Source organism: Bos grunniens, chromosome 6, assembly GCF_055505025.1.
Source record: "Bos grunniens cultivar Pamir isolate PY7600 chromosome 6, Bosgru_T2T1.0, whole genome shotgun sequence".
NCBI lineage: Eukaryota > Metazoa > Chordata > Mammalia > Artiodactyla > Bovidae > Bos > Bos grunniens.
In genome coordinates this window covers 15,748,054-15,773,575 of record NC_141170.1, presented here as the reverse complement: position 1 = coordinate 15,773,575, position 25,522 = coordinate 15,748,054, and the positions used below count along the sequence as shown (strand labels likewise).

Genomic DNA, 25,522 nt, shown 5'->3' with positions numbered 1-25,522 from the left:
AAGGAGGAAGAATATGAAAATGTATATGTATTCGCTTGTATTAAAGAATATTAATAGGATAAACCAAACATTGATGGTAGGACAAAAATAGACGCTAAACTCTCCTGAAGGTCCCTTGCTTTGTGGCTCACTTTGGAACTCCTAGATGCTACACATAATTATAAACCAAAACTTGAATCAAAATTGGAGGGGGGAGTTGCTTTAAAAAAATGAAAGCAACAATGAACAGATGGATTTAATAGTGTCTGAAGGTGGTTTATGTTTATCGAGAGGAATCATAGTCCTTACTTCACACAGTTCCAGTATGCACAAACTTCAGTTACGTGGTTTAAGTGACACCAGTCCCCCAACACAGTGGTTCAGATTTCAGTTAGCCCAGCAACTTCACAAAGTATAAACTTTGCTGCTAGCTCATTACTCCACACATAACTATATAAATAACAAATGGCCTCCGGATCCGTAACCAATCATATCACGTTTCTTAAAGCCTTTTGGTGATTGGTCACTGAGTTGCTCATTTAGTTCATGCAGAGATAGCAAAGCTTATCTTAGTCTGTTGTCTCCATGTGTCCTAGTGATAAGCCAATATGACATTTCCCATAAATGGATAATCGAAAGGGAGAACTGGCCAACAAAGACAAAAGGGCAGGAAAGAAACAAAAAGTGACGATGCTGGGAGTGAAATTCTGATCAAGCATAAGTGAAATAGCTTACTGGGTGTGTGCAGCCCTGAATGAGCAGAGTGACAGTAACTTACTGACGTAAAGAAGGAAAGAGGTTGAGATGGAAAGGATGAAGATGTCCCAGGGGAAGCAGTGCCTCAAAAGCACTCATGTTAAAAGAAGTTCTGGAGATATTTCACCATCCTGAAGAGCAAAGGACGAAATGTTGGAAGTTGAGCCATACTTAGAAATGAATATGGTGGTTTGCCAAGGTATGGAAAAAGATGCTTGCTTTGTGTTGTGAGTTAATGTGGCAAGAAGAAGTCAAGCACCGTTTAAAGAACTCTTAGAAAGTTTTTTTCTTTTTGACAAATACTGGGTTGGCCAAAAAGTTCATTTGGGTCTGTCACCTGAATGAACTTTTTGGCCAACCCAGTCAAATCATTCAGGTCTTAAATATGTCTGTTTCAAATCGTAGGGTACTAACTAACTATTAGTGTTACTATTTTGTTCATTTCCTTATAAACCCATAACCATATAAGTTACTTACGTATTTTTTTTTTTTGTATATGTTATTTATGTATACTTATGTTGGGTATGGGGCTTCCTTGGTGGCTCAGCTGGTAAAGAGTCCGTCTGCAATGTGGGAGACCTGGATTCGATCCCTGGTTTGGGAAGATTCCCTGGAGGAGGGAAAGGCTACCCACCCCAGTATTCTGGCTTGGAGAATTCCATGGACTATATAGTTCATGGGTGTCAAAGAGTTGGACACGACTCAGCAACTTTAAAAAAAAAAAAAAAAAAGGATCCTGTTTAGATCTGGGCATACCAATTAAACTTGAAGACTAACTGGATATTTGAGGTTAGCAAAAGAAAATTTTATAAATATTAATTAAGATTAAAGGAAACATTTTAGGTGGGGGTAACAGTATTGTGTATGTGTGTGTGTGTTTAAGTCTTCAAATTAAAGTCTATTTAAGCCTGGAAAACTCTGGTGCTTGAATTCTTACCTATGAAATAAGGAAGAGGATTGAATGTCTTTTCTGTTTTCTCTCTGTTCCTTATGTAATAGCCACTCCCACTGATTTTTCTTCCCCAAATCTTTTACTTTTCTTCCCCAAATCTTTTACTATTATGTGCAAGCCGTGGTGTTGCTTGTACTCAAAATTTATTTAATCAGTGTACCTCTTGCGCCGGGGCGGGGTGGGAGGGGAGTGTGGAGGGGGAATGGGCTGGAGCAGGAACTCCACAGCTTGGGCTGAATTATCAATCAACCCTAGGAAGCTGCTCTGAGCTTTTCTCCTGGTCAAGGATCCCTTCAGGGTAGGGAGGCATGGCACCCTTGAAATGACGTGAAAGTTACTCAGTCGTGTTCGACTCTTCTGGATCCCATGGATTGCAGCCTGCCAGGCTCCCCATCCATGGAATTTTCCTGGCAAGAATACTGGGGTGGGTTGCCATTTCCCTCTCCAACCCTTGCTTTGGTAATACCCAAAGAGCCTTGGTTGACTGTCAACATTAAAGAGATGTGAAGAAAACATTGGGCCATGGAATTCACCTCCCAAGAGCTGTGTGCCAGAGCTTACAACACAAGTTCTGGAAACCCCAGGTTCCCCAAGAGCAGTTTCAGACTGCCCACACAGAGGGTGCCCTCCAGGAACAACTAGCCACCAACTGCTAGGTACCAGGGGTGCATAGACCAGGGAGGTGCTTGCCAAAGATATCTTGGGTAACACGCTATAGACGTCATCAAAGTTTATTGAAAAACTCAGGCTTAAGTATTACATTGCATGTATGCAATAAGAGTCTGGCCAGAAAGAGTATTTCCCAGGAACTTGATTCAACTCTGATAAATAAATGTATGAGTATTAGAAAAATTGTTTGAGTAGGAAAATAGTTTTTTGTTTATTATTTTATCTTGGTCTCTCAGCTGTGATCCACTTATATGAGGTTCTTGGAAAGCTCCAGCCTACCTGTATGGCCCCTTGCAATAATATGTTTGTTAAAGGGAGGGAGAGAACTGCCGTTAGTTGAAATTATCTCAGCCAAGTTAGCTTTTATTCTAAAACCACTTTCTGTTCAGAAAAGTTTGTCCTAGATGACACTGGGCTTTCCAGGTAGCTCAGTGGTAAAGAATTGAACTGCCAATGTAGGAGTCTCAGGAGACAAAGTTCCAATCCCTGGGTCAGGAAGATCCCCTGGAGAAGGGAAAGGCAACCCATTCCAGTGTTCTTGCCTGGAGAATCCAATGCACAGAGGAACTGGGTGGGTTACAGTCCATGGGGTTACATGTGAGCCTAGATGAATAATTATTACTCCCCCTCGCCACCACCCCTGCCCAGGCTTGGTCATATTAATTTGCAGCTCTGCAGACTTTCCACCACCTTGTTTTTCTGAAGGGTGAAAATGACATCTTCAGTGTGACTTGTGAGTTCTCATTGGGGACTTTAGTGTTCATGGTACCTGAAATATCAGGTAAAAAAACATGGAACTGGAGTTCCATGTTTACTTCCAATTGCTTTTTGTAAATAGTCATAGAAAAATGACAGATGTTCTGGTCCCAGACATTGAATTTCAACCCCAAATACTCCTAAAGGAAACCAGACTGACCAACCATGATAATAAATGACCATTTGCCTTTTGCAGAAGCTGTCCAGCTGGGCTCAGAAGTCAAATTTGGGAGTGAGTGTGATGAAACACAGCTAGATGGCAGGAAAAATGATTTCCTTAAAGACTGTTTCCTCGAGAGGGTAATGGTAGCTTCTCTGGAGAGGTTGCAGGGTACGGTGATTGAGAATGGGACCCTGGGGCCAGGGTGCTAGGGTCACAGCTCAGTCCCACCACTTATAGCTGCATGACTTAGGGAAAATCACCCGACTTCTTGAACTTCACTTTCTTTACCTGTAGAGCAGGCAATGGCAACCCACTCCAGTACTCTTGCCTGGAAAATCCCATGGATGGAGGAGCCTGGTAGGCTGCAGTCCATGGGGTCACTAAGAGTTGGACACGACTGGGCGACTTGACTTTCATGCGTTGGAGAAGGAAATGGCAACCCACTCCAGTGTTCTTGACTGGAGAATCCCAGGGACGGGGGAACCTGGTGGGCTGCCGTCTATGGGGTCGCACAGAGTCGGACACGACTGAAGTGACTTAGCAGCAGCAGCAGAGCAGGATGGTAATACTGTACTTGGCTTAACAGCTTGTGGTGGGAATTAATTTAATATCAGCAGAGCACTTAGAGCAGGGCCAGACATACTGTGGGCAATCAGCAAACACTGGCCATTCATATCACTAGCAAAATGATTCCCAGTATCTTGCTTTTCACTGTGGCCAAGCATGTGTCTCAAATACACGTACTGAGAAATACTTTCATATTTGGGTGAAAGTCATTTTTCTGTGAATTTCCAAGTGAAAAGGGTTAAGCCTGTTAAGTTGTTAAGCATTTGAAGGCATGAGGCCAGTGGCTTTGGGGTGTCCAGGGCACTCACAGCTTCCCAACTCGAGTTCTCAACTTGACCTTTCCTTTCTGAGAACATAGGCAATACTGTAAACTAAAATTACTGTAATTTTCTTTTTTTTTTTTATTTGGCTACACTGCCCAGCCTGTGGGATCTTAGTTCCCTGATCAGCCATTGAACCTGGGACCTGGCAGTTAAAATGCTGAGTCCTAACCACTGGATGGTTAGGAAACTCTCAGGGCTGTGGTTTTCTCTTTAATGAATCCATCCTTATACTTAAAACTATTGAATTAGCTCAATAACTTATAGGTCCTTGATTAGGTAAAGGTTTAATTTGTTATGAATCAACTTTTTGTTCTTTAGATTTGTTTTACAGTTGACCCTTGAACATATGGGTTTGGACTGTTCAAGTCTACTTGTATTGGGATTATTGACAATAAGTGTGTACTGTAGCACTGCAGAATCCCAGGTTGGTTGAATCTGCAGATGTGGAATCTCAGATATGGAGGAACCTCAGGTATGGAGGGCGCACTATTAAGTGGTACATGGTATTTCTGCAAAGGGGGAAGGGTGCCTCTAATCCCTGAGTTGTTCAAGAGTCAACTGGATTTTCAAGATAATTAGAACTTAGAAAATGGAGCAGCTCTTTCTGTTGGTTATAGTAAGCTCTTAAAAGACAAGTATTATAACCCCAAAAACCTCTTTTATAGGGTTGCATAGGACTTTGGATGTTACATGTGCTTAATAAATGTTGATTTGATTTCATCTTAATTTTTCCGTTTTGCCTGTGACCTAGTTCAGTCATGTCTGACTCTTTGTGACCCCATGGAATTCTCCAGGCAGGAATACTGGAGTGAGTTGCCATTCCCTTCTCCAGGGGATCTTCCTGTCCCAGGGATCAAACCCAGATGTTCTGCATTGCAGGCAGATTCTTTACTGTTTGAGCCACCAGGGAAGCCCATATAGGAGACAGAGCTCATGGTAAATAAACCTCAAATAAAACTTCCCTGACTTTGGGGAGGAAATCCTCCATCCTCAAGTGGAAAGTAAAATTGGTACCCCAAATTAGATTTTGAGTTGGTGGAATTTAAACATTTGCTGAGGATAAAAAGAACACATTTAGAACAGGCCTGGGTATCATAAGAAATGTCATCAGTTGACGTAATCTCTTTTATGTATGGAGAGATCAGATCTTACTGTAACTTGAAAGCTGCAATTTACTGATCATTGTGGCTTGTCTGTGTATGTAACTTTTTTCCCCTCACAAAAGGAAAAAACAGCCCCTCAAAGAAAGACTGGGAAATAGCCTCTTTCTTCCAGTACTTACATCTTCCCCTTTTCTTGCATGTAATCAGGAAAATTTGAGAGTAGTTTGAAGGGGTGGTAAAGGCTCCAGCAACAAAGAGGACTGTTGCAAAACATTGTTTAGAGATTCATGCTTTAGACCGAAGGTCAAGGGAATATCAGTCACTTGTCTTTGAGAGGTTAAGCAATTCATTTTGTTGTTGCTGAGTTTTCCATTTATTTATTATTTTATTTGTAAATCCAATTAGTCAATTACTTTAAGAAAGATATTCTAATTTGATGATACCTTAATACTTTAACATGGTTTAAATGAATACGAATATATTTTTAAAGTATAGTTAATGTACAATATTATATCTTACAGGTGTACAATAAAGTGATTCATGATTTTTAAAGGTTATACTCAACATTTGAGCTTATAGTTATCATAAAATATTGGCTGTTCTTGTGTTTTATGATATATCCTTGTAGCTTATTAAAAAAAAAATAGTTACCATTTGTTTGGCTCCACCAGGTCTTAGTTGCAGCATGAAGGATCTTTGTTGCGACATGTGAATTCTTATTTGCAACATATAGGATCTAGTTCCCTGACCAGGGATTGAACCTGGGCCTTCTGCGTGAAGTCTTAGCCACTGGACCACCCGGGAAGTCCCCCTGGTAGCTTATTTTACACATAATAGTTTGTACTTCTTAATCCTCTACTCCTAATTGCCCCTCTCCTCCACCTTGTCCCCACTAGTAACCACTAGCTTGTTCTCTGCATCTGTGAGTCTGTTTCCTTTTGGTTCTATTCACTAGTTTGTTGTAATTTTTAGATTCTCTGTGTAAGTGCTCTTGTACAGTATTTGTCTTGCTCTGACTTACTTCACTTAGCATAATGCCCACCAAGTCCACTCATGTTGCTGCAAGCAGCAAACTTTCATGTTTGATGGCTCAGTAGTATTCCATTGTATACATATACTAGACATGCTCTTTATCTAGTTAGCTGTTGATTGACACTTAGGTTGCTCCCATATCTTGGCAACTGTAAATACTGCTGGGTTAGGCAAGTCTTAAATGTTCTGTATTTTATAAGGCAATGTTTCTCAGACCTTAATGGGCTTACAGATCACTAGGGATTTTACTAAAATGCAGATGCTGGTTTGGTAGATCTGGGATGGAACCTAAGAGTTTGCATTTCTAACACGTATCGCATGCAGGGCGCTGCAAGTCTTGACTCTGTGGCCCTCACTCGGAGGATCAAGGCTCATCAAGGCTCAAAAGCAGAGATTCTCAAATGTGACTGCACATTAAATTACCCGAGGACATTTTAAGAAATACAGATGCATGGGTCCCCCTCCAGAGATTAACTGACCTGCGATGTGGCCTGAGTGTTAGGGATTGATCAGTCTCCCCAGGTAATTCTCAGATGTGTAGCCAAGGTGGTAAACCACTCCCAGTCTGGAGATTTGATTTCATTGGTTCCCCACTGGTTCAGCGGAAAAGAAACCACTTGCCAATGCAGGAGACGCCTGTTCAATACTCTACTGTTCTTGCCTGGGAAATCCCATGGATAGAGGAGACTGGCGGGCTGCAGTCCATGAGGCCACAAGGAGCCGGACACCACTTAGCAATAAAGCAACACAGCACATATTTCACAGCCAAGGGGAAGCTGTTGTTCCCCAAGGGGAAGTACCTGCCTTCAAAGTGATGTCCTCTGTGTGGGAGTTTTTTGTTTTGTTTTGTTTTTTTCAATTTATCCCCTTTTCCTTTGAATCTCATGTTTTGAAAGAGTTCCTCTACCAAGCAAACTCCATTTAAAACAATTTTGTTTGTTTTTCTATTTTTAAATCAGTCCAACCACATACAGTTGTCAGCTGGACTTCCGGATCAGTTAACAATCGGTGTTGCCACACTCAGTTGGCATGAGCTCCAGAAAAGCCCAGAGCAGAGTAGTCATTCACACACTTTCCATGGGCAAATATGTGATTTCCTTTGGACTTTCAGAAATGTTGAAAATAATTCATTGGTCTCTAGTTGCTTCGTTGGTGGAGCCAGGTCAGAGTCCAGTGACTGCATGATGAGAGAGTGCTTCAGAATGGCTGTGTGGGGGGCATTCAGAGGCAGGAGGAATTCTTGCCTTCTACCCCTCCAGCAGAGTTCTTCACAGTTTTGTTCCTTAATTATCTGCATTATCTTCTGTCTGCCTTTCCCGTAAACAAACAGACATTCCCTTTAATCCCATCCAGCCTCATGACTTGATAGACCTGAGAGTTAAGAGGTTTTAGTAGGTAAAGGGTGTGACTAAGATATCAGAGAAGTCTTCTGAGAAGAACTGCCTTGGTTTCATTTGTTCCCTGGTGGCTCAGTCAGTAAAGAATCTGCCTGCAATGCAGGAGACCTGGGTTCAATCCCTGGGTCAGGATATTACCCTGGAGGAGGAAATGGAGACCCACTCCAGTATCCTTGCCTGGAAAATGCCACGGACAGAGGAGCCTGGCGGCCTACAAGTCCTTGGGGAGTCGCAAGAGTCGAACACGACTTAGTGACTAAACCACCAGCACAGGGTGTCTCCAATTGGGGAAGAGGGAAGGGGCATTCCAATGAAGAGGAAATACAGGAAAAGTATCTGGCTGGAGGGCTCTTGTAGTAATAGGGTGGGGAGGGTACTGAGGGTGGTTGGTGGATGAGAAAGCAAGCTACTGATGTTGGGCCAAATTGGGAAGGGTATTAGATACCCCTGTAACAAGTTTATTCTTCAGCTCTAAGGCAGGGAAGATACATTGTTTCTTTTTTTTTTTTTTCCTTTCTTTAATTTGGTGAGAGAGTAACATCTGATATGTATTTTAGGAACAATGTATTCTTGCAGTGGGACTGAAGGCTAAGTGGGGAGAGAGACTTGTCTAAGGAAATACTTTCAATGGCACCCCACCCCAGTACTCTTGCCTGGAAAATCCCATGGATGGAGGAGCCTGGTAGGCTGCAGAGTCGGACACGACTGAGCAACTTCACTTTCACTTTTCACTTTCATGCATTGGAGAAGGAAATGGTAACCCACTCCAGTATCCTTTCCTGGAGAAAGGCAGGGATGGGGGAGCCTGTTGGGCTGCCGTCTATGGGGTCGCACAGAGTCGGACACAACTGAAGCGACTTAGCAGCAGCAGCAGCAGCAAGCTATTGAAAAAGCATGATGAGGTATGAAGAACCTGAACGAAGAGAATGGTAGATGTTCTAGAAAGAATGAAAGACATTATGGTTATTTCAGATTTCCAATAGGAATCAGATGATGGAAGACTCAGCGAATTGGTACAGTATTGACTCATTAAATATAAGTTGGTAAGTTAAGGATGCATACTGTTGGCCACAGAGCAGTGGTATCTAAACTTGAGTGTGAAACAGAATCACCTCGAGGGCTTGTTGGACCACACCCACGGAGTTTCTGCTTCTGTAGGTTGGGTGGGGCCTGAAGGTTAGCAAAGGAATGCAGGCCTGGAGTAGCAGAGGAACCCAGCGAAACAAATGGAAGACAGAACGAGCTGGTAGAACTTCAGCCCAACCACATCCGTAATTAAGATAAATGAATAAACATATCAGGTACAAGGCAAAGACTCAGCAGACTGGGTTTTCAGTTCAGTTGCTCAATTGCGTCCGACTCTTGACCCCATGGACTGCAGTACGCCAGGTTTCCCTGTCCATCACCAGCTCCTGGAGTTTGCTCAGATTCATGTCCATTGAGTTGGTGTTGCTCTCTAGCCATCTCAGCCTCTGCCACCCCCTTCTCCTTTTGCCTTCAGCTTCTGCCAGCATCAGGGTCTTTTCCAGTGAGTCAGGCCTTTTCATCAGATGGCCAAAGTCTTGGAGCTTCAGCTTCAGCATGTCCTTCCAATGAATATTCAGGGTTGATTTCCTTTAGGATTGACTGGTTTGATCTCCTTGCAGTCCAAGGGACTCTCAAGAGTCTTCTCCAGCACCACAATTCAAAAGCATCATTTTTTTTTTTGGCCCTCAGCCTTCTTTAAAGAAGTTTTCCCTGGAGATATGCAAACAGGCCAGTTTAGGAAGAGAAAGCGCATTCTTGCATGGAGAAGTGGATTAGATGATCTCCTTTGGTCTCCTTTCTGGAGTTAAGATTTCGTCATAGTTTATTTTCTACAATAATGATAAATTATTATATTGCAAAAATGATAAGTTAATAAATAACAATACAGATAAATGTTCATTTTATACTTAGAATATTTTTAAATGCCCAGAATAAGACAAGCCATTCCATCCTTCCCAGCCAGGCATACCTGTAGCTAGCCTTTGGTACAGAGACCCACTCAGTCTTTTGAATACACACATTTATTTTCAATTTTGATGAAAAGTGGGTTCATAACAAGTACACTGTATAACAACTTTTCTTTAACCTTATATGATATCTTTTCATGTCATAAAATATTTTTGTAAAACAGAAGCATGAAAGCATTTTCAACCCAGGAGGAGAAAAAGCATTTTGAGACTGATTAAATCTGTACAACTAATCCCAGGGACGGGGGAGCCTGGTGAGCTGCCGTCTATGGAGTCAAACAGAGTCGGACATGACTAAAGTGACTTAGCAGCAGCAGCAGCAGTCCCAAAATGCTTTTTCTCTCCTGGGTCGAATATGCTTCTGCATCCCCCCCTGATCTGCTAATTTAAAGTTCTCTGAATTCTGCCTTCTGCTTTTATTCCCAAGAATGGAATCAGCTAACCATAAAGAAGGCAGAGCACGGAAGAACTGACGCTTTTGAACTGTGGTGCTAGAGAAGATTCTTGAGAGTCCTTTGGACTGCAAGGAGATCAAACCCATCAATCCCAAAGGAAATCAACCCTAAATATTCATTGGAAGGACTGATCCTGATGCTGAAACTCTTTATACTTTGGCCACCTGATGCAAAAAGCTGACTCATTGGAAAAGACCCTGATGCTGGGAAAGATTGAAGGCAGGAGGAAAGGAGGGCAGCAGAGGATGAGATGGTTAAATAGCATCACCGATTCAATGGACATAAGTTTGAACAAACTCTGGTAGATAGGGAAGGTCAGGGAAGCCTAGCATGCTGCAGTCCCTGGAGTTGCAAAGAGTCTGACAAGACTTAGCTAGCGACTGAACAACAATACCTGCCCCCCGCCCCCAACCCATCCCTTCTCTGGTGAAGGTGAGACTGTCCCCTCCCTGTCTAGAGAAACCACCCTTTGCAGATCCAAGCAGTAGCTCAGTTTGAATGATGGGTGGCTCTTGGCATTTCTGAGGTGATACGTTTCACTAAGTGAATAGTCCTTTGGGTACAGCCTCCCAAAGTGCCTTTTTTTATACCCAGGAAAGTGTTTTGGGGCAGCTGGGAAGAATGAACTTGGCTTTGTGGGAAGAGGTTTGTGCTGGAGTTACAGTTCTGAAGGGTCACTGATGTTCTTATCCAAGATATCATACAGACTGAGAGATAAGGGACATTTTCTAGCATCTTATATTGGTTCCTGGTTGTATGAGCAGAAAGAATTATAAAGCACAATGAGTTCCGCCCAAATAGAGAGAGAGGTATCATGTAAGTCCACAGAGGAGAGTTTTGAGGAAGCTGGGATCACAAAGCAAGCTGACCACTGTTTGTTTAGGAAGTTTGGCCGTGGTGGCAGGAAATTGGGCAGTAGCTTGTAAGGTGAAGAGACTGATGTGTGGGGGAAATAGCCGATTCTAGAGAAAGCCATGGCAGAGAAAACAGAAGGTGAGCCTGGAGCCTCATAGTACCAGAAAGTAAGGAAGTGCTTAAAAGGCAAACAGATGGAAGCAAGTCAAAGGGATCAGGAGCTGATGGGAAAGGGCTTCCAGTGGCCAGAGCCAGAACAATCTGAGCAATAAAACCCATTGTGGAGTACTGGGTTATAGCCCAAAGGATGAAGTAAGTATCTATGAGTATATGCCATACTGGGTCTTCCCTGGTGGCTCAGACTGTAAAGAATCTGTCTGTAATGTAAGAGACTCAAGTTTGATCCCTGGGTTGGGAACATCCCCTGGAGAAGGGAATGGCTACCCACTCTAGTATTCTTCCTTGGGAAATCCTTTGGACAGAGGAGCCTGGAGGGCTACAGTTCATGGGGTTGCAAAGAGTCGGGCAGGACTGAATGACTAACACTTTTGCTTAGCAACTGAACAACAACAACATACTCCTTATTTGTAAGGTAAATTGGGTTCATTAGCTGGTTCAGTTTGAGTGAACCTTAGGGGCCAAGGATTCTTCACCTGAAGTCTATGGAGCCTCCGATCCTCCCTAAGTGGGCTGCACGGGGACCTTAAACATCAAAGTATAGCAAATACTGTGTGTAAGGATCTGTATCCTCAAGTATCATCAGGAAGCCAAGGAATTCTGTGCCCCCAAAAGGTTAGGAATGTCTTTTGTTCATTTTCACTGCTGAACAAGACTGTATTTTGGATACAATGGTGTTTTCAAAACACTTGGAGAAAATCACGCCCACGTGTGTACTGCACTACTTCTTCAGCCACAGGCAGTATCCAATTCCAGAATCATTTCTCCCGCACTTTCCTATAGTTTTGTTAGATCTATTACAAATCAAGTGTAATCCCACTTCAGTTTCAAATTACCCTCAGTAAGTTACATTACAAATGATCTTGAGAGCTCTGGGAATGTCAGGTGTACTGATGATCTGTTGACTTCATATTTCCTTGCATGTGAATATTTGCCCTGTTCTTTCATTTCCTCCTCCTTAGTGGAATAGAACAACACAATTCACAGGGGAAAATGTAATTTTAATATAGGTGATTTTACATTACTAGCCACTGATAAGTGGAAATTTTGTGAGTAAATGCCATTATGCAGTATTGTTTCTGCTGCTTTTATATGTCTGATACCAGTTTAAAGCATAAATGATCATGGTTGGTATTTAGAATAACTGTGAGAAAGATGGGCTAACAGCTAACCCATTACCTGTTAAATAATGTTTTTGAGAAAAACAAAAGTATTTCCCAAATTAAAAACTTTAGTAAGAGAAATAGCGGTATGCAAATCTCTTTACTGTCTAGCTTAATAGAAGACAGCTGGATTCTCATATCTGTTTCTGAATTCAGTGTGTGGCAGTGTTATTTTGGTTGAAATCTATGAAGAAAATGAGAAAATGTAGCCTCACATAGGAAGAGGAGTACTTTAATACCTTTTTTGATATTATATCAAAACTCTACAATCATAGTTTCCTAAAGGTTAGTTGCAGTGTAGAATCTGGAGTCATTTCATTGAACTGTTTTTAAACTTTCATATATTAAAATCCATTGGTCTTTCCTGCACTTTCAGTGGATCTTTTACCCATGCATGATTTTGTACTATTTAGAAAATCTTGGTCACTAGGTTAGGCAGGTCTTCTAAAGCCACAGTCCTTACTGTCCTTACCTCATCAGGGACGACTTTAAGTATTGGGAAGCTGTCAAGGTCACCATGACAAGTGTCAAGTTGTCCAAGATGCTTCAAAACTCAAATTTTATCACTGGCAATAAATACTGTCAGTTGTTTTCCTGGAAGAAACAGACTCACTTTGTTCATTTTTGTGAAAATGACTGCCAGGTAACAGATCAGTCAGTCAGTCAGTTCAGTTGCTCAGTCATGTCCGAATCTGTGACGCCATGGACTGTGGCACGCCAGGCTTCCCTGTCTTTCACCATCTCCAGGAGTTGGCTCAAACTCAATGTCTATTGAGATGGTGATGCCACTCAGTCATCTTGTCCTCTATTGTCCCCTTCTCTTCCTGCTTTCAATCTTTCCCAGCGACAGGGTCTTTTCTAATGAGTCAACTCTTCAAATCAGATGGCCAAAGTATTGGAGCTCCAGCTTCAGCCTCAGTCCTTCCAGTGAATATTCAGGACTGGTTTCCTTCAGGATTGACTGGTTTGATCTCCTTGTAGTCTAAGGAACTCTCAAGAGTCTTCTCCAACACCACAGTTCAAAAACATCAATTTTTTGGTGATTAGCCTTCTTTATCCCTTACATCCATACATGACTACTTTCCCATTTTGTCACGAAGAACACTAAAATGACCTGTATGCAAGGGTCAAGATTTCATAAAAGTAGTAATCCCTACTACTGGTCATTTCATTAAGGATATATGTAAACACTTTTTTTTTTTTAACTGCTAATGTGTGGTGAAGAGCCACTGCCTTGTTGAGTGATAAGGCTCCAGCAGTTTCCCCACAATTGCTTTTGCACCATCAGTGCAAATGTCAGCACAGTGAAAACGACAGTGTCTTTGTGTTATTCTAAAAATAGCTGTGACCTTTGAGAAGGTCTCAGGGACTCCCGGGAGACCACGAATCACACTTTGAGAACCACTATAAAGATGCTTTTGTGCCTTCCTCCTACCCCATCAGCCCCCACCCCACAGCCTTGCAGTTTTCAGGCAGATGTCAACATTTCTCTGTCCATGGCTCCTTAGTAATGCAGTCTGGAGTAGCTCTGCGAGTTTTGTGACATCGTCATGATTCTAGGCGGCAGGGGGACATGCATTTAAGTTTTCAGCCCCCGACAGCGTGCTGCTGGTCTCCAGTGAGATGCTGAAGCCCACCTTTCCTCCTGTTTGGCGACGTTGTCTCTTGCTTAGCTCTAGGCAGAGTTTAAATGCCTTCCCTGGTCCCCCCAGTAGGACACGGTTTCGTTTGTAATTATAGCGTTTAATATATTGTCGGCTTGCATGCTAAGTTATTTTCTAAAAACTGGTCAGTTCCTTAATGACGTCTTTCGGTGCCAAACGAGTTGCTGTTGCCTTTTCGTGTCTGCATGTTGTCCAGTAACAGAGAGGGCGTTTTGTAAACATTTGTTTCAGTGAAACGAAATCAAAACTGAAAGCCAACAAAGTCTAACAAGTGTGCGGTAGTCACACATTTCCTGACTGTAAGCGTTGGCACGATCAAAAGTAGAGAACTTGGTCTGCTGCTGTGTTTTTTGTTTTTTGTTTTTTAATTCCTAGTTCACTTCAGGTTCTGGGGCCCCAATATTCAACACCGATTCAAACCGGGGCTGGAGTTCGGAGCGTCGGGGTACTGCGTGTTCCGGCCGTGTGTGTACATTGCTAAAACCTTGGCAGGAGAGCGGTCGCCAGGAGCCTGCAGGCGGGGCTCGGCTGCGAGCGGGCCAGCTGGGCTGCGTCGGCGCTCGGAGCTCGGCGCCCCCGCCCGGCGCAGCCTCGGGCTCGCCGGGCCGAGCGCCCTGCCCTTTTAAGGAGTCGGGCCGTACCACCAGAACTTTGTGGGCGGGGGTGTCCGGGCGAACTCGGACACCTCGAGGTGAGCCCAAGGACGGTTTTCTTTACCCTGCTAACGCGAGCCGGCGTGCCAGCGCCGCTTGGCGGGAGCTGCGCTTTGGTGGGCTCGGCGCCGAGGGAGCCCTCGAGGCGTCCCTTCCTCCGGAGTCGCCCGCAGGGATCGCGGTCGCTGTCGGCTTCGGACGCGACGCTCCCCCGGCCGGTCCGGAGTGGAGCGCGCCTGCAGAGGCCCCAGTGCCCGGATGTCTATCAGGATTAGCGCGAGCCAATACGCTCGGAGCCGGAGGCTGCGCTGAGGACGGCTGGGCTCCAGGAGCAGGTAGTCCCGTCACCTCGGGGAGTCGCGCTGGGGAATCGTCCCCGCCCGGCCCCGGCAAATGGTGAGCGCGGCGCCGGCAGGAGGGCCGCGTCTTGGAGGCGCTGATGGACGGCAGACCTTGAGCTCTACAGACTGAATTATGGCAGCCCAGTCAAGGTAAGGCAGGCACTGAGAAACTTTTCCAAATGTGTGTGAGTGGCGAGGGGGATGGAAGGTTGCAGGGGAAGGGTTGGGGTACTGTGAAGAAGACGGGCAGGAAGCAGCTTTGTCATTGCTTTCTCATCGTTATTTATGTCAGATTTAAAAGTAAAAAAAAAAAAAAAGTCTGGAGGACGTACTAGACCATTTCTGCAGAGGACAGGAAGAGGGGTCGAGTTAAAGTTAAGGTTCAAGTTAGATTTCTCTTCTCTGGCCGCCCCCCAACCCCCATAATTATTTTCAGGGAGATCAAGTTGGCTTAACCTGTCTGCCTTTGCCCAAATCGTCCTTTAGTTTCTTTGTGCACCTCATTTAGGTTCTCCTGATTTTTCCCCGCTCCCTCTGGTAATGCCTTGAGCAGCATTTTGGAAATCAATTAACGCGAAACAGTTCGCCTTGGGGGTTGGTGGTTGAGAATTTGCCAGGTAAGTAACTGGAAATTTTACTGCCAAAACGTACGATCGCACATAAAACGGCACAGCTTTCGTGAATCTGCTGAGTAGGCAAAGACCAGGAATGTACCGGCGTTGGTGAAGGGAGAGGATAATGAACAGCAGTTGCTGTCAGAGGAACGCTATAGTAAGAACCTCCAGCTCTGACTTTCCCTGGTTTGTTACCTCTTCTTTTTTTTCCTTTTGGTAAATGAGCCTTTAAGAGCGATGACAAGGCGTCAGTGATTATGAGATTCAGACTGCTGTGTGGCTGTCATTTTAGTAGTGACAGCAGTTGGGGCTAAAGGAGGCTTAAGAACTTAGATATGCCGTCTTTTTTAACTTTCAGTTTTATTAGAAAGTCCTTTGGTGTCACGTTTAAAATAATTGGAGGGCTCCTCAAGTTGCTTTTTGAGGTCGTAGAGTCATTTGGGGGAACCTTACAAGGCTAAACACAAGTCGGGTCTGAAGACCCAGATATGTCAGAGAAATAGATGCTTTCCTGTTGAAGGGTAGGCTTGATGAGTTTACATTTTTTTCCTAAGAGATAGAACTTTATAGGAAGAGAACTTCACTCTATAGAGTGTCTCCTATATGCTCTGTATATAATTAATCCTCTCCTCTCAGTGGTTTATCCCCTGCCCCCATTTTATTGGTTTTTCTAAGAAGGAGGTTCTTGGGGCCGTGTTGTAGGAAAACTTTGCTGAGAAACTACAGTTGCATCTTGATTTTTACTAGTCTTGACTGAAATGTAAACTGCCTGAAGGGTCCAGGGCATCAAAACCTTGGATTAAGACATTGTGATTAAGAAACTAAATAGCATCTAACAGTGCTCAAAGCTAGAAAGCAGGGATTTGAACTCAGGTGTGAGTGATTTCAGTGTCTGTGCCCTTAAACTAATGAAGAGTAAAATGAGGTAATAGCTAAATTGGACATGGCTGTGTGCCAGGCACAGCAGCTGTAATTGGATTACCTGGTTGACTCTTTGCAGTCACTTAAATAGGTAAGTACTTTTTCTTTTTCACATTTGTTCAGGAAACTGAGGCCCAGTCAGTCTTTTCTTGCTTGAGGTTACCCAGGTGGAGCAGTGCCCGACTCCTGAGCAGCCTGCAGCGTTTCCTCACTTCCAGGCTGCCTCTTTAATGCTGAGATGAGGTGTAAAAGGGGAGCTGCAGGGCCTCAATCTAAAGGCACAAAAAAGCAGTTTCTGCCAGAAATACTCTGCTGCAAGATGTAGAAATCCGAGTTATCAGCATGGTTGTTCAATTTGCTGGTGATTGAAATAGGAAGACTATACACATTCTGCTCTTCTACCTGGCCTTCAGAGGTGCCCTTGAACTAGGAACAAAGCCACAAGGCTATGATGTCTTGTTTGCATTATGTCTGCTTTATGGGAGTGTCTCTCACAAGTAGTAAATGTGCATTTTCTTTTCTTTCCTATGTGTGTGTGCGAGCACGCACTCACATGCTCAGTTGTGTCCAACTCTTTGCAACCCCCATAGACTGTAAGCTGCCAGGCTCCTCTGACCCTGAAGTTTTCCAGGCAAGAACACTGGAGTGGGGGTGCAGTGCCCTCCCCCAGGGGATCTTTCTGACTCAACCCATATCTCTTGGTCTCCTGGACTGGCAGGCAGGTTCTTTACCACTAGCTTCCAGCTGGGAAGCCTTCTTTCTTTTTACCACATCAATAACTGTGTTTTATTTATTTTGTATTTCTTCTTCAGAGGGTCTAGAAATCATTTTAGTTACATTCATCACAGATATAATCTGAGTTTTGTTTTCATGCAATATTATATGATAAGCATTGTTCTAAACTGCTACTTACTCTTTAAAATTACTGTTTTGTCTAACTCCCAGTGTTTCAGTACACTGGAACATCAGAATTTATTTAACTTTCCAGTAGTTTATTGCTTTTATAAACTTTATATTGGAGTACAGTTGATCAGCAATGTTGTGTTTCAGGTGTACGGCAGAGTGATTCCGTTATGCATATACATGTATCTGTTCTTTTCAAATTATTTTCCCATTTAGGTTGTTACATAACTTTGAGCAGAGTTCCCTGTGCTATACAGTAGGTCCTTGTTGGTTATCCATTTTAAATATAGCAGTGTGTGCGTGTCAATCCCAAACTCTCTGACTATTCTTCCCCACCCCAACCATAAGTTCGTTTGTTGTCCGTTTCTGTTTTATGTTCATTTGTATTTTTTTTAAAGATTCTGCATGTAAGCAATATCATTTCTTTTTCTGTTTGACTTCATTCAGTATCAGTTCAGTTCAGTCGCTCAGTCGTGTCCGACTCCATCCATGTTACTGTGAATAACATTATTTCATTCTTTTTAAAGGCTGAGTAACATTCCATCACACACACACACATTATACATACACACACAGGGGCTTCCCAGGTGGCGCTCGTGGTAAAGAACCTGCTTCCAGTGCAGGAGACATGAGACGTGAGTTTGATCCCTGGGTTGGAAAGATCCTCTGGAGAAGGGCATGGCAGCCCACTCCAGTATTCCTGCCATTAGAGTCCCATGGACAGAAGAACTAGCAGACTTTGGTCCACAGGGTCGAAAAGAGCCAGACACGACTGAAGCGACTTAGCACACATGCGTGCACGTACGTACATACATATACACACACCACATCTTTATCCATTCCCCTGTGGATGGATTTTAAAGTTGCTTCTATGTCTTGACTATGGTAAACAGTGCTGCTATGAACATCGGGGTGCATGTATCTTTTGGGGCTGTGTTTTACAAGTGATGAATACACATTGTCTTCACTTATAGCTGGAATGTGGTTCAAGCTCACTTAGACATTGTGTTTGTGGGACAGTGTCTCTCCGACATCCAGAGAGAGAACAGATGGAGAAGATTGCAAGTCTTCTTGGATTTCTGGAAACCCTCAAGTTGCGCCCCGCTGCCCAAGCAGTGCTAATAGCAAAGGAACCGTCACCTGTGATGTACAGTCTGGGGCAGTGACATCTTGTCCATGTGCCACTTGCCGCACCCGTTGGTTTTTGAAACAATTAATTTAGAATCTTGGACTCACTGGATCTAAACATTAATAGCTCAGCTTGTCCTAACCACAATAGTTTCATTGTGCACTGCTTAAATAATTTGTTTTCTGTTGTTTTTTTGAGTAGAAGAGGTAGATGGAAACTTAGATGAAGTTGCATTTTGTAGCACTGGATGGTGTGTGACTAATTTTTCATGTATATTTCTTCTCTGTAGTCAGCTCCTTAAGATACTGTCTCATATTTTTAGTGTCCCCTGCATAAGCTAGAAGTACTTTGAACAAAGGAGAGACTACTTAAGTATCTTCTGGCTTGTGAACTTTCATCAGTTAAGGTTGCATAATCCTCTCCTTCACTTTAAAGCAGAAAGTACTAAATTGATTGTTTTGTTTTGCTTTGTGTTATGTCTTCTGCTAGATATGGAAGACATTTACTGAATGAAAGGTCAGTTGCCTAAGTTTTAAAAATTAGATTTGGGGTCAGTATTTTGAGAACGTCAAATATATGGTTTGCCTTTTCAGAATTGTGGAGAAAGGCAGTTACTTAAAAGTACAAGGTTGTTAAAGCAGAGCATACTCTATGCCTCCTCTCTCAGATCAGTGTGTGCAGTTCTTGGGAATCTGTAAGCAGAGCAGATACATTAATGATACTTCCTGTGAGAATTGTAACAAACTTGCTTCCTTTAATGTGAAATAGTTACAGACTATGGCTTTAGTTTCCAAACTCTGACCTAAAGCTCTTAGAAACTGTTTTCATAGATCTATATAGCCTGGCCGACCATCTTTTGTGGACTGGTAAACCCTATGATGGGTAGGGGAAGGTATAAAATCCTATCAGTTTGTAGATCTATCCTTTTCTATGAGGATTAGCTTGCCTTATATTGAGGAATGTGTTGATGGGTAAAAGAGAAAAGAGGGCTTTGTCTGATTCATCTCTGCTAACCCTTTCATTGAAGCAGTCCCTGAATATTAGAAAGGAATATATATGTATCTTCAACTACCGGTAGGGATTAACTGGTTTTAAATGCACCTTGTGCTACCTGAGAAGCCCTGGTCTGTCCTCCCCGCCCCCACCTCCAGGGTAGGGTGGGCTGGGGTGCTCCAGTGAGATGGGGGAGGGGGTTGAACTTGTTTCTTTAGTGGCTGAGAGCATCTCAAAAAAAAAAAAAAAGTTTTCAGACAAACTGCAAAAGGAAATTAGGTTTAGTGAACTCTCCCACAGGTTTTTTGTTTGAATTTGCCTAAAGTTAATGACGTTTTAAAAAAAAAAAAAAAACAGAGGAAAGTCAGATTGTTCCCAAGATTATTATGAAGCTGGTTTTTGGTGGATCTCTGACTCTGGTGGGGAAAGTTTTCCCTTGCAAAAGGCAGGGCCCTTAAACTGGTATGGAACCAGTTTTGCCCCATCCTCTGCCCCCACCCCCGATTTATGAGCTTTATAAAGATTGCCTTGGAAGAAAATTCATGAAAGCAAAAAAACTCTGATTAAATATGAGCAAATATCAAAGAAGAATGGTGTTTTGGAAAGTGCAGTTCAAGGAAGTGATTTCAAGAGGGAAATAATTTATGCAGTATTTTGCCCCAGTGAACGCCTTCATTTTTTCCCTCATGACACCATTGTAAACTGTGTCCTGGACAGAAGAGAAACAGACAGGTCCCTTAAGTGATTTCCTTCTAGTTCATCCTGAGAGCCCAACTGAGCTTCCTGGCTCAGACGTCAGGTTCTACCATGATGAAGGTCGTAGGAGAATTGAGTCTTTTTTTTTAATCATCTGATTTATGGGGATCTTCTTTGGCAAAATGGACTCAAGCGGTCTCACGAGAGTTAGGGGATTCCATACTGTACCATGAAAAGGTGTTCACTAACTGGTTCTATACTATTTTGAAAATGCAATTCAGTGAATGCTTCATTTAAGCAACTTAAATATCAAATATATTCATTATCTTAATCATCAATAAGAGAGATCACCCTTATCTGGGTGCTGTCCCTTGTTTTGAGCATGGGAATCTACGTATTTACTTAATAGTTGTAAAATGGAGGAATTATAAAGCTGGTTAGTTTCATAACTGCTTTGAGTTGTAACACACAACTTGATTGCTTCTAAATATCTAAACTTAGTTTTCCGTTAGCTAAGTTCTCCATTTCATTTTCTTCCTGAGATAGGACGATAAATGTATTTCCAAAATCTGTCCTCTGAAAGGGGAAGTCCTGTACGTGACATGGTGGTGAGAAAGGCCTACCAACTACAGTGTATTCTGACTTTACTTTCCGTACCAGTTGGAAATACAGTCGGGCACCCTGAGGACAACTTTTCTTGGCTCAGAAGTACAAACATACCAAGCTTGGGTGTCATTACCTCTCTGTTTTGGTTCATTTTATTGATACGGGTTGGGTGCATAACTTTTACAGCTTAAATGGTTACCTATCCTTTTTCCTTCAGTGAAAAAAAAAACTGGGGGGAGCCAGATTGTAGTATTTTAGCTTTGCTTCAGATGTTCTTCATTTTATTTTTAAAAAGTTATTTATTTCTGGCTGTGCTGGGTCTTCGTTGCTGTGTGCAGGCTTTCTCTACTTGGCAGCAAGCAGGGGCTGCTCGCTAGGTGTGGAGCATGGACTCTAGGCAGCAGGTTTCAGTGGTTGCAGCTGCAGGCTCCGCAGAATGTGGGATCTTCCCATGGCAGGTATCGAACCCATGTCCCCTGCTTTGGCAGGCATATTCTGATCCACCGTGCCACAAAGAAAATCCCCCTTCATTCATTTGTGTATGAATGTAAATGTGTTCCTTTGCTCAAAATAAAACAGCAAGTAGAACACAAAATAATATGTTGCTCGAGTATGTCTGTAGCAGATGACGTTTAGCTTTAGGCCCTGGGGGAGGGGGGTGGATAAGATTTATAACTTTTGGTGTTAATGCCCTTGGAGACCCAAAAGTAAAAATTAACTTTAATAACCATCCCAGCACTGACTTTTTGTGTCTTGGCAGCGATCAGTGTTGAGAATCCCGCCCCTGTGCAAACTTTCCCCTTTTCCTATCTACCCATAGCAAGTTAAAGCTTAACCTGAGGGCCACAAAGCCAGCCGACTTAATATCCTGCGAGTCTTTTTCTCTGGTGAACGTCTGTTGTTTTCTTGCATTGGTTTATTGGCTTCTCTTTTAATTTAACCAGATTGGAACTCCTGTCAGGTTCTTAAGGCTGTTACTCAAAGCAGTGATTTGATGTCAGATTTAATATATTAAGAGGAAATCCCAGTAGTGACATCTTGTCAAAAGGGAACTGCAGCAAACAGAAGGGGGAAATAGATTGTATTTCTATTGACAGCTAAATTGTCTTGATTTGGGGATTAGGTGTCGTGTTTCCAGAGGGACACCCACAGTTCCCCCACGTCCTGAAAGTACCAAGGATTGTCCTTCCTCCCCCATGGCTCATGTGATGGTGAACCTCTGGAGGCCTGTGGGCCACTTGATCCTTTGTTTGGGTGGGCCGGGGAGAGTTCAGGAGATGATTCTTGAGTCACTACTGGCTTGCCGGTGTTTTACCCACAAAGGATCTTGCCTTTCTTTCCAGTATTGCTTACCACTCAATTGGGCAATGAAACAAATAAAAGTGAAGGAATATTTTAGGAGCAGGGTGGTTATATTAAGCTCAAGGTTCTCAAACCAGACTAGACACAAGAAGCACCACGAGAGCTTCTGAACACGCAGATTCTACACTCCCCCCATCCCCACCCAGAGATTCCTAGTGGGTAGGTCCAGGGTTGAGCTTGGGTAGAGGAGCCCTGCTGGGTCTGAGGCCAGAGGGCCACCTACCACTCTTGGTGAAATCAGGTGTGTGTGAGAGAGATACAGTGTCATATAAACTATATCATGCAATGCCATTACATTCTGATTTAATATATGTTCATCGGTGCACGTGTTCCTCCTCCCCCCCCACCATTGAAATAGACTAGAGGTTGGTACAGAAGGAAGATGTCTACTTTTATAAATTTACGTATCAATTACAAACTCTGCTAGTTCAAATGTCCAAATGCACCTATATTTAAAACACAAAAAGGGAGATACCAAGAAGCAACCTCCAACGTTTGCTCAAGCCGAGCTTTCTCAAGAATTACTTCTTAAGGACCTGGTTACCTAATCAACCCTTTCATGTCTACTCTGGGCTCCCTCCCAAAATTGCTAACTCCACGCCCCCACCCCCGTCCCCTGTCAGGTGGCAGTTGTTTTTGGTCCCAGGGAAAAAGTTACAACTGAGTCAGTTGTACAAGTGAGTCAGTCAATCACATCCCAACTTTTGAAATTGAAATAAAAGTTTGTTTTTTCTCCACCCCCCCCCCCCAACCCTTTTAAGCAAGAGCATTGTCTAGGTGTTGAGCAAAGAATCTGCAACAAAAATTTTTAAATGAAACTCCTCTGGAAAGTAAATGTTAAAATTACAGCAGAAGTCAGTTCCTGTAACAAAATTCAGGAAACGCTTTCTGGTATGTGGGTGTTGGAACTTTTCAATTCTTGGAACTTTCCTTCAGGAAACTGTCCTGTCAAAAGCAGAGCAGTCGATAAAAATATGAAGCTGAATTCACAAAGTGTTGTGCAGTGTAATTAAATTTTGATGTGGGGCATATGTTTTGCTGGTGGTGCAAGAGCTGAGACTGTCCTGTGGCTTTCATCCTGGGTAGCTATGCATCTGGGTAACTTGCTAAATGATTTTCCTCTCCCCATTCTCTTTGCTTTAAAAATACAGGTGTACCTGATTTTCTTGGGATGTGAATTTATGGAAAGTGGTATAAAATTAACCAGTTCCCATTGTTTTGTGTGAAAGTATGAAACCTGTCTCCTATCCAGCTTTGTAGGCGTTATATATTTTTGTCTCATGATTGACAAAATAATATATATGTTTTTTTACCTTCAGTATTTCTAAGTGAGATGACCTGCCTAGTAAGGTGGTAACTTTAGCTACTAAAACACTGATAAAAATTTGAGTTCATGATCTTAGGATTTTAAGGTTTTATTTATTTTTTTTTTTAAAGGAAAATAGCTTCTTGCTGAGTTAATAGACCATTTGAAAATAGGATTTTGGTTTTGTTTTTTTTGATTAAAAATACTTATTGATTCAAAGTTCTAGACTGTAAAACAGGAGCTAAAACTCTCATTTTATGTTTTTTTTCTGAGTAATTTTCACATAACCTTTACATTTTTAGTAATTACATTTTTCTGTTATTCTTTTATAGTCTGTATATCTGCCTTTCTCTCTCAACTCCCTCTTAGAGTCAGGCATACTTGTGCTAGTGCTCCATTGAAAAAAAAAAAAAGGCTGTGTGAATACAAACTTTGTACCACATGGAAAAAATCAGGCAGCAACATTTACAAACATTAGGATACTTAAAGGGTAGGAGGAAACCCAGTATGTTTCACAATGAGGCTCTGCTACCTGACGATGTAGAGACGAATAAGCAGTGTGGTCTGTGTCACTTGGTTTCAGTAAACTTCAGAGTAAACCAGTTAAACTTAATTTTTGTTTTTGAGTTGAAACCGCCTGGAAGACAAAAAGCTCTAGATGGAAAGTCATAAAAGATTGAATTTGATAATTTCTATCATATTGCTGGTAATGTAGGAGTTTTGTTTTAACCCTCATGACAGGGACCTATTCTTACAAACATCTTACAAACATATTTTAACAGTCCTGTTTTTCTGAGGATTAAGTGGAAATCATTAGATTTACTTCACGTGAGTTTAATTTGTGGGCTTTTAAAAGTCTTGACAGTTATCATGATTAGCCTAGAATGAAACTTGGTTTCTATTTGAGGTTACCCATAATTCTGTGGTGAAACCCCTAAGCTAATGGTATTATCTATTATTTTAAAGACCAAAGTAGAAGCTTCTCCACTCCTTTTGGTCTTCTGGGTATCGTGGTAAGTGACTTTTTTTTTTTTTTTTTTTTTTTTTTTACAAATGGATAGGGGTTAGCTTTAATCAAGACATGTTCACTGTCACCCAGATCTTTTATGTCCACGTTACTTCTCATTTTATGGATGCTTCTTCCCAGCCCAAGGTTTTTTTCCCCCCTCTCTCTTTACCATTTTGAGGCATATAATGCAGATCTTAAAAGTTGGCCTTTTCAAGCGATTTTTAGTTCCTTTACTGAATAATGCAATTATCTCCATTAATCAATTTTAGAACATTTTATCTCCCCTCATGCCCCATCCAACCATTAATCCACTTTTTGTCTGAGTTTACGTTTGGCTTTTGTGGGTGCTTCACGTGCATGGAACCTTGGCTTTTTTTGCACCTGGCTTTTTTTCACTCATGGAATTTTTTGAAGCTTCTCTGTGGCATAGCGGGTGTCAGGAGCTCTGTCCTTGCTGCGTGATTCATTCCATTGTGTGGATAGGATAGACTTGCTGTTTGCGGTGTTTTGCCTTTTTTTGTTTTTTGGTGGGGGAGGGGTACTTGAATAATGCTGCTCTGAATATTTGCAGGTCCTTTGTGTAGATTGTTTTTCTTGTTTAGGAGTGGAATTTTTGGGTCTTATGACAGTGTTGTGCTTAACTTTTTGGAGAAACCACCAAACTGATTTTCAAAATATATGCTCACCCATAGCCCATTCATTCAATTTTTTGTGAGTTATGTACTATCTTCATGGTCTGTTGTGGTTGTGGCTGTGAAAGTAGTGGTTCTGAGATGTGATCAGTTTTTCATTTGATTATTAGGAAATGTTTAAAATTTATATATGACTTAAAACCACAACTTTTTTTTTCTATAAAGAAATCCCTTTGGTATTTCTTAAATTGATTGGGCTATTTGTAAAAGAAACTTATCAAGGAATGTTTCAGTTCAGTCGCTCAGTAGTGTCCAACTCTTTGCGACCCCATGGACTGCAGCACGCCAGGCT

At 42.4% G+C, this 25,522-nt stretch overlaps 1 protein-coding gene across 17 annotated transcripts in view; it reads left to right on the top strand.

Moving 5' to 3' along the window:
• The window catches only part of AFF1 (ALF transcription elongation factor 1), a 197,278-nt gene that overhangs the window by 40,936 nt on the left and 130,820 nt on the right, over nucleotides 1-25,522 (top strand). For 2 of the 17 annotated variants that reach the window (XM_086404876.1, XM_086404875.1), the window contains exon 1: nucleotides 14,659-15,149. The exons of 12 other annotated variants lie outside the window; for them this stretch is intronic. In XM_086404876.1, coding sequence (XP_086261002.1) covers nucleotides 15,133-15,149 — 17 coding nt within the window. In that variant the 5' untranslated portion in view covers nucleotides 14,659-15,132. Of the gene's footprint in view, nucleotides 1-11,293; nucleotides 11,314-14,658; nucleotides 15,150-15,684; nucleotides 15,800-25,522 lie in introns of those variants that run through there. 3 more of the 17 variants (XM_086404877.1, XM_086404881.1, XM_086404863.1) reach the window with 3 other exon arrangements.